Below are 11624 nucleotides of genomic sequence, written 5' to 3'. Positions count from 1 at the left end.
CATTATGTAAGAGATCATAGTGAATTCCCTGTCTGATACCCAGCTGACCTCTGTCATGTGAGTGTTTATGATCACTATGAGACACACACACACGCACGCACGCACGCACGCACGCACGCACGCACGCACGCACGCACGCACGCACACACACACACACAGATGGACATTGTTTCCAGCAGTATGATTGGCTTATTTATTTTGCTTTGGACGCTCTACTACCATCTGTCCTCCCTCCTTGTTGTTCCACAAAAGCACTCAGGAACATTTTTTTCCCAGGGATTTGAAAATAAAAGTGTTTTCCAGATTAAGGATGTCTTGTATAAATGGAATTTGTTGGGCCACAACTGACCTCTTATTCAAAATATTATGATAAAATTACACTGCACAATTGCACTTGAATTTGCTGGAGGTGAAATCACAAATGGAATGGCCTTCGCTTCTGTAATCAACCTTTTTTCACCTTCTCCACATCTTCTTTTTAAACCACATGTGCAAGGTGAACCTTGGCTTGCTTAATGAAAAGTCTTTTGGGGAATGACATACGTGTGTTTTCTTCTTTTATTAGAGGTCAATGAAAAAGAGAACATTTAAGGGAGAAGAAAAGGCAGCAAGGCGTTGATAAGGATTTTCAATGATTGTCGATGCTTATGAGTAATTGGGGCACGCCTCAGCGCATGTGTGCAAGCACTCAAATATGTCAGAAAACCGGTATTCTTACAGTAGTAGACAGAGCAGGAGCAGTATCAGCTGTAGTAGCTTGTATCGTCATAGTGTAATTGTATCTTAAGTTGTGTGTGGAAGTGTAGAAGCTGGTGAGTGTAGTCAGTCTGGTCAGGCCAGAACTACACCATCTCTTCCTCTGGGTTTTGTCTGGAATGTGTTTACTAGTTCTGCATTGTGTGTGTGTGTGTGTGTGTGTGTGTGTGTGTGTGTGTGTGTGTGTGTGTGAGTGAGAGAGGAAAAAAGAGGGAGACACAGAGGAGTGAGTTGGACAGCGTTGTCCTCATGTGCAGAGCTGGGTGCATTACAGTGAGGAAGAACGGGATGGCGCAGTCATGCCTGCAGACTGCTGTCGAACACGCGTCCAACTTTGACTGCTTTCTTGCTCGACCTGCAGGAGTGTAGTGGAGTGTTTGCACTTTGTGCATCTAGAGAACCTGAAATAGCCCGATGTGGAGGTGAGGGGGTGGGAGGGGTGGATGCGCAGCTGAGGCATGGAAACCAGCGTATCCGGTTACAGGATCATAATATCACTGCAGAGTCCATCCACTAGCACTGCACTACTGCACAACACACACTCACTACAGTCAGCTCTCGGAGTACCATGCACAGCCCGCACGTCTGTGCGTTTACAGGCTAACATGCACTTCCACACAGCAGAGCTCACCTCTGCATGTAAAAAAAGCTCTACATGGTCCTTTACTGTGATTTTGGGATTCGATTCACACCATGCTCTTTATTTGTTCATGCAAAGTCATCCCTTCTTATCGGTCATCTTTTCCTCTTCGCTTCATGTGATTGTTTTACTAGAAAGGCCACTTTTCTGAAAGCTTTGTCAGCTTTTAATGTAATCATATCTTTATCACACGCTTAGCTGCAAGCACCTATCAGATTGTAAATTTCACGTTAAGGTGCTATTTGATTGTAGCGTGGTTCTATCAGTTGCAGTAAATCCTTCCTTTATGAAGTAGACGAGCCCAAAGACATTCAGGGGGCCAGCCCAGTGTGTGGTTAGCTCTTGGTTTTGTATCAGGATATTTGGTGATATTTTACGCTGCAGGCAACACCAAAGAAATGCTTCTTTTGACAAATGTTTTTCTCATGAATCTGATGACTCTGATAGGAGTAATTGTTTATGTATTGATTTGGATTTGTTTGGCATATTTTGCAAAGGCAAGGAGAAAAGGATTAAACGCAATAAATAAACAGTTTTTGTTTGCCTTACTTAGATATTGGACTTTGAGTAAAGTTTTGTCTACTTTGTATCGTCTGCCTCTGATATGATGATGGTTGTAACCTTTCACAGAGTATTGTTACTTCTGTAACTACTGATTTTGTTTTGCAACTCTGTATCAAATGTAATGTAGTGAGTACAAGGGGAAAATTAGTTCTATTTTTGACCTTCAGAACTGCAGCTTGTTGTATTTCTACTCAAAGCTTCTTTGCTTTGAAGGTCGGAATATACCTTTTACTATGTTTACCTCATGGGAAAAAGGTAGTTTTAATACCTTACTTTGCAAGACAGCTAACAGTGATTCACGTCGTCACAATGACCTTGAATAAAGATCGCGGCTCCATTTTAGAGCGTAGCACTCCTCCACGGCTATGCTTTATCACTTCGACTCATTTATGACCTGTTTTTCTTCCCCTCGTGCGGTCATATCTAGACATGGCTCATAGAGAGTAGGATGGTGCTGGGCCTGTGAACTTTGACAGCCGTCGGAACGGGGAGGTGGAGGGTGTGATGTAAATGCTGAAGGGCGGATGAAAAAGAACGACTGAGAAGAAGTAAAATTCCAGAAAGTGAGCGAAGAAGATGTGGAGTAGAAGGAAAGGGAAGAGGAGGATAATGAAGTGGAATGTAAGGGGTGGGGCACCTCTGGTATGTCAGCCCTGCACTCAGTGTGTGCGAATGTGTGTGTGTGTGTGAGCCTAAACACCCCACCATGACTCAGTGAGTCAGACATGCGCAGCTGCTTCAGCTCTCAATCACACACCCGCAAAATGCTTTGAAACTATCTCTGTTGCTCTCTCTTTGATTCTCTGTTTCTGTCTCTCTCTGACACTCTCTGATTCGCCATTTCCCTGGAAGATCCACAAGCAGCTGCAGTGGGTGGAGAGGCTGCTTTTTTAAATTAACACACACACACAAATGTTAAAAATCAGTCATTCATTTTTGAATGAACTCCCAACAATTTCTTTACTGCAGTAAAGAAACACATAGTTTAAAAAAATGTGTTGATTTTTCAAACTATTTCTTTGTGGATTAGTGTTGACACACAAAGGCTGTTTAGAAAAGATTGATGGAGCTTCTGGGACTGAAAGGTGAAGACAATGCTGTGGTGCATTAATCCTGCATTCTTTCTATTGGCCAGCAGGGGGCAACTCCTCTGGTTTCAAAGAGTTTTGTTGAATAAGTCTATGGAAAACTGGCCCAACTAACACTCAATCATCACGGTTTCAAAAAAATGGCAACACTGAAAATGCTCAAGTTGAGACACCACAAACTAGCGGATGAAATCTTAGAGGTCCTCTCTCTATCAGCACAGAGCAAGCAAGGCTTAGCCTAACATCTTGAGGATAATTATAATTTAACAAAAAACAGACAGAGTTTAAGAGACTACTTGAAAACACCTGATGCACATCATGAAGCTAATGAAGCATCTGCCCAAACTCAGACTGCTGAAAAGTGTGCCATGCAGATAGATAGAGCAAGCTTTTCCTCCAAGGCTGGCTATCTCTGGACTCTCTCTCACCTGGGGCTGAAGCAGTGGGGCGCTTAGTGGTCTCTCTTTCATCTGATGATGGCTGTCTAAACTATAGCAACCAGCCCAGCCTTTAATCCAGTGTGTCCTCCACAGCTCACCGGATTTTTAAATAGCAATGTTATTTTTCGTAACATGATCAAGAAAAGTCCTCATTTAATTTTTTTGTGAACAGCTTTTGTTTTTGTTTTATTATCAAGGTCACTATGACATATATAACAAAGAAGTCTAACATTAAAACAAAAGTAAAAATGTAGTTTGTTTTCTTTGCTGTTTTTCAGATTTTTGTCCACATATATGATATACAAACTATAATTTAATAATAAAGACAATCCTACAGTTTTCAGATGTCTTGCTTTTGAGGGGAACAGCTTGATGAGAATAAGTGAATAAGCCAGGACTAGTTCATACAAAATAAAATGTTAATACTTCTGATTCTCCACACTTGAAGAGCTGGCTGTCACAAGAATGGAGGAGATGTGATATCGTTTATAGGTGGAGAAATTCATAGTTTTCATACGTGCACTCAAAAAAACTTGAATCAACATGAAACAATTAGGGAAAGGATTTTTTAATGTGATTAAATTGCTGTATTTTCGTTTTATACAATTCTGTTATTCCAACTTAAAGCATTTGAGTTGGACCAACTTAGTTAATTAATGATGAATCAACTTATTTACTGCAGTTGAGTCCAATTTAATAAAGCTTTGTAATGTGCATCTTTTTTTCCCTCCAGTTGAATGGATTTATAACAAATTTCACACAGCAGTCACTCCATACTAAAAAAAGAAGTAGGGAAGTTATGATTTCAAGGCTTGATACAGAATTTTCTTTATGTTTTTGTCCTTGGTGGGTGCATAGCTGCAATTATTTAAAACCAGATATATATGAAAATGTTCATCGTCAGACTAAGACTTTTAACAGGTTAAACCACAATAAATAGCCACAATAAATAGCAATAGCATGTAGCCTAACATCCTGTAACAACAGCGAAATGTTACCAACAACCTGTGTATGTTCACCCAACAGTCTGAACCAACAGATCTGTAAGGTCTCAATAATGATGCAACTGGGGGTTCAGTGCCTGGCCCTAAAGCAACCGAGCAGCAGTGATTTGCTAGAGGGAGGAGAAAATGTTGCTCATTTCCCTCCCACCGTACCAGAGCAGTCTCACCTCCTCTTCTACTTCCTCTTCTCACTTTTTCCCCTCCTCCTCCTTGTCTTCCTCCTCTTCCTTCCTGCTCCGCCCCCATCCCCCTTCCCTCCCCTTCTCCACCAACACCACCACCTATCCCCCCCACACCCCCCACCTTCCCTCCAGTTCTTTGTCATCTCTTTGGGTGAATTCCCAGCTGACTCTGTTTGTCATGGCAACCAACCAGTCGTGGTGACTGGGCCTGCAGCTCCTGCTTCCTGTGTGTGTGTGTGTGTGTGTGTGTGTGTGTGTGTGTGTGTGTGTGTGTGTGTGTGTGTGTGTGTGTGTGTGTGTGTGTGTGTGTGTGAGGAATGAAGAGACGCATGCGCAGTGTGTATGTGTGTAGACAGCGGCTGGCTGCTTGAGCCTGTCAGCCTGGATTAAAGTCAAACATACTGCAGCAATGCCTTTCTTTCTTTCTTTCTTTCTTTCTTTCTTTCTTTCTTTCTTTCTTTCTTTCTTTCTTTCTTTCTTTCTTTCTTTCTTTCTTGCAGCACAGAAACAATTCAGTAGATACATGTATCTCTTAAAGCTAATATGTTTATTCAGGGAATTTCGTGCAATAATCTCTCTCAGCCGTTTTTCTCCTACTGTCCCCCCACCACGTCCTACTTAGTAACTCGGTGTGCTATTCTAATGTGGCACGAGGAGGGAGAGTGGAGGGGGTGGGCTTTAAATCTGGCCTCTGATCCTGTGGTACAGCAGGGAGCGCTGCTATTACATAACTTGTGTGTGTGTGTGTGTGTGTGTGTGTGTGTGTGTGTGTGTGTGTGTGTGTGTGTGTGTGTGTGTGTGTGTGTGTGTGTGTGTGTGTGTGTGCTGGGCCTTAGTGTGCAGTGGTGAGGCTCCCAATGCAGCTGCTTATGGTTTCAATATATGTGTTTTTTTAAAATCCCCTGTCACAGTAAGCTCGTTGCGTTTAAGCAGCTTCTTGAATCACGCCAGTTAAGCTGCTATGCTTCAGTCTGAAAACTTCACTGTGGAGTATGTCAGTGTTTTAGTGAGATGAAGTTGGGTTTGATGATCATTTTATACTGTAATTCAGTTGGGATGCTGGATTTTGCTCACCATAAGAATATATCCCTCAATTGCAAGATGAGAATTTTCTTTTCTTTTCTTTTTTTTAGAATATCAGAGTTGTTTTGAGGTGTATTGTGGGGAACAAACCAGAACATGACTCTACTTACAGAGCAGGGAAACGTCCACTAGTGAGAGGAAGTAACTAGGACTGTGAAAAACTAGCTATTTATTAAGGAGTGATAGTTTATTAATGACTTTTTTTTTAAAAAGAAAAAGAAAAAGTTGAATAGTCACAAAAGTTCAATAACCTGAAAAGAGAATTGACACTTGTGTCTGGTCAGTGTAATCAGTGATTGTTGAGTAGGCCAAACCACAGTTGCTTATAAAGTGGACCTATTATGCTTTCCCTGTTTTTCGGTCATGTTTGCTTTCACAGTGCTGGATCATCACATTAAAATGGGCAAAGTCTAAACTCTAAACAGACATTTTTTTCTACTCTCAGTTTTGTGTGATGTCAGTAACATCCAGCGATAAGACAGCTAAACCCTAATGTTAGCAAAGCTATATGCATCTTCAATAATCTCTCCTCTGTCTCTGCTTATTTGTTTTTCAGATATATGTTCGGTAAAGGTGCGAAGCGAAAGCTGGACGAGGATGAAGAGGGGCTGGAAGGCAAAACGCTGGAGGCGCCGGTGGCGGGAGGGGGGCTAGGCGTCACTCCAGAAGGTCTTTCGAAGGTGTCGTACACCTTGCAGCGGCAGACCATCTTTAACATCTCTCTGATGAAGCTGTACAGCCAACGGCCGCTGGGAGAACCCAGCCTGGAGCGCCGCGTCCTCATCAACAACATGCTCCGCCGCATCCAGGACGAACTCAAGCAAGAGGGCTCCCTGCGGCCACTTCTCCTTCCGCCCTCACCGCCACCCGACGACCCCATGGACGAAGGCTTCCGTGAGGCGCCGCCATCTTTCGGCGTTCTGTCAGCGGCAACGAGCACACAGGTATCCCAGCCTTCTGCACTGCTGATGCCAGCGATTGCTCCTCCGCCTTCACCCCACCCAATGGTGCCTCCCAACTGCCAGGTATCCCAGGCCTGCCCCAGCCGTCTGGAGGCCTGTCCTGCCCCTTTGGAGGCCTGCCTCACTCCTGCCTCTTTACTGGAGGAGGATGGTGGAGATTCAGCCTTTTGCGCGGTATCTCCACCCACCCCTCCGCTGTCACCACCCCCAGTGCAGCCTCCCATTTCAGCACCTCTGAGCCAGGCCCCCTCTGTCCCTGTGCCTGTCTTTTCCTCCTCTCTGAGTGACATGGAGTTGGGTCCTCCTACAGCCATAACAAGGACAGCAGCAGCTAATACTACGACCATGACTACCTCCCCAGCTCCCACACCAACCACCCAACCCCTCCCACCTACACCCACCGGCTCACCCAGAGACTGCAGGACTACGGGTGCTAAACCAGAGGCAGCTGCCGTTTTCCTAGTGGAAGGCCGCTGTGCTGAGCTCCGGCCAATGGACACTCTTCCTGCAGTGCCCCCAGGTGGCCTGGTAGACATTTCCTCCTCTCCTTCTTGTCCCCCGTCCTCTTCCTCGCCCTCGCCCTTTCTCTCAGACTTGGCGTTGGATGATGTCCTGTTCGCCGACATTGACACATCCATGTATGACTTTGACCCTTGCACGACAGCAGGGGGAGCAGGGGGTGGGACAGCAAGCACCGGCGGCCTCGCCAAAGTGTCGCCAGTGGTGACGGCGGACGACCTACTCAAATCATTGGGGGCACCGTACAGCGGCCCTGCCCCCCAGGTTTCAGCCAATCAGCCTTTCAAAATTGATCTGACAGAATTGGACCACATCATGGAGGTGTTGGTGGGCTCCTGACTCAAGGATGCCCCCCCCATGAGAAACAGTTTAATCAGACTGGAATGAAAACGTGGGATCGATTTTTTTTCCTGGTTGTTGTTTTTACATTTTTTTTTTTAAACTCTCTTCAAAAGTCGGTAATTGTAAACATCGATGGTGATGTCAGTTAGTACTACTATGACAACTACTACTACTACTACACAACACTGTGCATGCACTGTCCTCGCCTTTCCAAATATGGAAAAGAAGTAACCGGGAAACAAACACATATAATTGTATTTCTATACTTGTGAGGACCTCCTTTGACTTCCTTCATTCCCGAAACCTAATCCTCTTTGTAATCTTTAACTTTAATCTAAGCCTTAACCCTAAGGAGTAACTGTAAATAGAAGCAATGAAATTGTCCTTGTTGTGGACAACTCTATCTACCCTTGTGGGGACACTTACTCCTCACAGGTAAAGAAATACAAGCATAAACATGAGACACACACACACACACTGTAATTATGGCTTTTAGCAGATGAGTGCCTTTCAAAATGACCACTTATTCAATTCCTGTTTTAACAGTATTTTTTTTTTCGTTTTAACAGCCTAGAGAGGTCACTCCTTAATGTTTTTTGTTTAATTTATTGTATTGAAACTATCGTTAAGTAAGGTAATTTCTCATGATCAAATAGTAATTATTTAATCTCTATCTTATTACAGATGCTATGTTTTATTTGTAAAGCAAGCATAAAAAGGAATATGTAGTTTTACCAGTGTGCTAGATGACATATTAGCTTGGCTATACGATTACAGTTTGGGAGTGGCTCTGCGACGCCTCGCCGATGTCTTGGTAAACTCTTTTTTGTACTTCTCCTTATCAGCAAGCACATATAACTGTGCTGGATGCTGTTTTACATGAGTTCGGTCATAGGAGCTGGTTATCATGATTCACTTGCAGCAGAATTCAAATGAGCTACACCCACAGGGGAAAGCTCGGCGTGTTTACATTGGAAGCAACAGCAGAAGCAGCAGCAGCAGCACCGACTCATGGCTCCCAGTCGGATGTAGATGATGTGAAAAGTGCAGCCTAAGCAGAGGCTTAGGGCTCACTACACGCATGTTAAATTTAGCTGCGCAGGCCTGAAAACAAAACAGCTGTTACCCCATTGCAGGGAAATTCACTGTGGTACCACTGCAACTCTTGGAATTACACAAGAAAAATGTGGGCGGTTAGTAGGACTATTATTTTTTGGGTGAGGTTTAGTTCCCTCTGATTTAGCAACACAGGTGACTGGCAAATTGTAGCAGGACATACAGTATTAAACACACCCTGAGTATGTTTACTTGTGCTTAGAATAGAAGCCCTAAAGTGCAAAATCTCATGGTTCTGCAGGACAATTTTGAGATTGCCTCAAAAAGCTCACGGGCCAGGAGGTCTAAATCTGACTCGTAAATAATAAGAATGCGGGTGAAGTAGGAAACCCAAACCACAGTGTTAACCTGATACTGCAACCATGCAAAGTGTTGTTTCAAAACACTTCCAACCCCCACCCAGCAGAGGTCACCAGTGAATATTTATGGCACTAAAACACAAAACTGGCAGTTAAGTGATTCTGAGTAACAGTTGTCTGTGGGTTTATCACTGCAAGGTACATATTACACAGAATCATCTAGTGAAAGTATAGAAGGGGCACCAGAGAGCACAGCTTTAATGTTAGTCACCATTGTAGCTGCTGTGTGCTGTATTTTCTCATCATACAGCATCTGTCAGAAGAAGCGTTTCTGGACACTGCAATGATCCAGAGGGCCGGGGAATGCCACCGGTGGCTATTTTGATTATGGAAGCGTTTTTCAGCAAGTCACCGTAAGAACCCCTGAACCCTCGTGTGTTTGCCAGCACAGCTTTGCGGTGGTCTCGCGGTATCGTTCGAGAACATTGTGTTCCAGTGGAAGATCATCAGCTTCCCAGGGTACATTTGACTTCAACTAGCTTGTAAAAGAATGGCATTTTAAACCGAAGCAGAGTGTGAGCCGAGCACATGGCAGCACCAACTAATACCATTTCTAGATGACCGTATCTTGTTGCTTTCACCATATTTAAATTTTGGAGTGCTTGTTTTTCTTTCCTTTTTTTAAATTGTCAATGAAGTTATTTATTCGTATGGATTTTCCCCCTTTTTTTGTAAATATATTTATTTTTTATGTGAACATTTGGATTGTAAATGTGTGTACAGAATGTGTGGTAGGAATGTACTTCAAAAAGGAATGTATCCGAGTGTGGAACTATGGGGTGGAAGCCATTTTTTTTATATACATAGGTAATTATATTATCTTGTTTATGTTTGTTTTGTTGCATTGTTATTGTTTTTTGTTTTTTTGATTTCTGGGGTGGCGGCCACAACTTTTTACATCTTTTGTACTCTCTTGTTCATCACTTTCCAGTTGAAGGCGAAGAGTTCATGCAGCAATACTCAAAAAGCCCATCTCAAACCTTCAGATGTCAAGTCTCCAAAGCCTGTCAGATGCTCTGATGCCAAAAGTAATGTACATAGTATGAACAACATTCAAGGTTCTGAGTCTTTTTCGATCAGTGTTTGTCACCGAATCGGTTTAAGCGCTGTCCGAGCGTGCGGCAATTTCTAACCGCAGATAAGGACTGACCACAGTCGAGGCTGAGTCCCTCTGCAAAGGCTGTATTTTACACAGACCTCAGAGCTGTGCCTTTTTCTATGCAATAGAACACAAACACACAGAGAGAAACTATCAGCTGATCACTGTATTGGGATCCAAATGTGGACTGTAGATAATATATACATATATATGTATATGTATATATATATATATATATATATATGTGTATGTGTGTGTGTGTGTGTGTGTGTGTATATATATGTATATATATACACACACATATATATATATACATAATAAATGAAATAAAAGTACAGCTGTCTATGAATTTGAAACAGTCTTACTTTTGTAGTTTTATATTTATATATATATGTATGTATGTATATATATATATAAATATATATAAATATACATATACAATAAACTGTAAAAAGAGCAGGTGTCTGTTGTGTCTCCTTGTCTTTGTTTTTTTGACGTGTACATGATTGAACATGAGTCACTGTCAAAGGTGGAGTGATGACAAGCAGAAGTGGAATACAACTAATAAACTGGTTCTTGGCTTAGTTAAAAAAGATGAGGGAAATTTTACCACAAGTTCAACTTATGTGTGTAATAAGACTCACATGATGAGAGGGTTATGCACAGTGCCTGTGAAGAAGATGGCCATGAGGTGTAACCGAAAGCTCTGGAAACAAACTTTAAAAAATTAATTAAATTGCAAATCAAATGTATTTATATGGCACCAAATCACTGTCACCTCAAGGCACTTTATATTGTAAGGTAAATACCCTACAATAACACTGAGGAAAAATATCAACAATCAGATGACCCCTATGAGCAAGAACTTGACAACAGTGGGAAGGAGAAAACCCCGTTTAACAGGAAGAAACCTCAGGCAGAACCAGGCTCAGGGAGAGGCAGCTGTCTGCCATGACCGCTTGACCAGAAAGAGTTCCAGAATTGACGACTTCCACTCGTTTTCTTGAATTTCTTCAATAACCAGGTCTCTTGAGGCTGTTGAGTATCCTTGCTATTAAAATTGTTGAAGATCTGAACAATCTGGGTACACTAAACACTACAAGAGGTAGTTGCCTCATCCAGAAGCACAACACCGCCTTACAATGACCATAAAGGTTATGGATAAGTATAATAATAATAATGACTAAAATAGTAAACCTTTACTGCTTTTGGTCAGGTTTGGGCCTCGGTGCCTCCCAAAAGGACCAGCTCTTTCTTGCTTGTCCTTGGGTGACAGCTCAGCAATCTCCAAGAGGAAGCTAAGTATGTGTCTTTCCCTGTTTTCTTCCCCCCTGCGGTTTACAATGGCAGGGCGCCAATGTTAGCCACTGTTAAACAGCCATGACTCCAGATCCACAAGCCGGTGGTTATTTCCATTATTCAGGCCACACAGCTGTGAGGGGAAGGGGGACAGTCTGTCTCTATTGGTGG

The 11624-nt window shown here is 42.8% G+C and overlaps 1 protein-coding gene across 3 annotated transcripts in view; it reads left to right on the top strand.

The window, feature by feature from the left end:
• The window catches only part of sertad2b (SERTA domain containing 2b), a 42492-nt gene extending 32122 nt beyond the window's left edge, over window positions 1–10370 (top strand). For all 3 annotated transcript variants that reach the window (XM_026189950.1, XM_026189951.1, XM_026189949.1), the window contains exon 2: window positions 6314–10370. In XM_026189950.1, coding sequence (XP_026045735.1) covers window positions 6318–7577 — 1260 coding nt within the window. In that variant the 5' untranslated portion in view covers window positions 6314–6317 and the 3' untranslated portion in view covers window positions 7578–10370. The remainder of the gene's footprint in view (window positions 1–6313) is intronic.
• The last annotated feature ends 1254 nt before the right edge of the window (window positions 10371–11624 follow it).

This window comes from Astatotilapia calliptera, chromosome 13 (assembly GCF_900246225.1).
Source record: "Astatotilapia calliptera chromosome 13, fAstCal1.2, whole genome shotgun sequence".
In the NCBI taxonomy this organism is placed as follows: Eukaryota; Metazoa; Chordata; class Actinopteri; order Cichliformes; family Cichlidae; genus Astatotilapia; species Astatotilapia calliptera.
The sequence above is the reverse complement of the archived record's forward strand: the minus strand, read 5'-3'. Positions and strand labels throughout refer to the sequence as shown.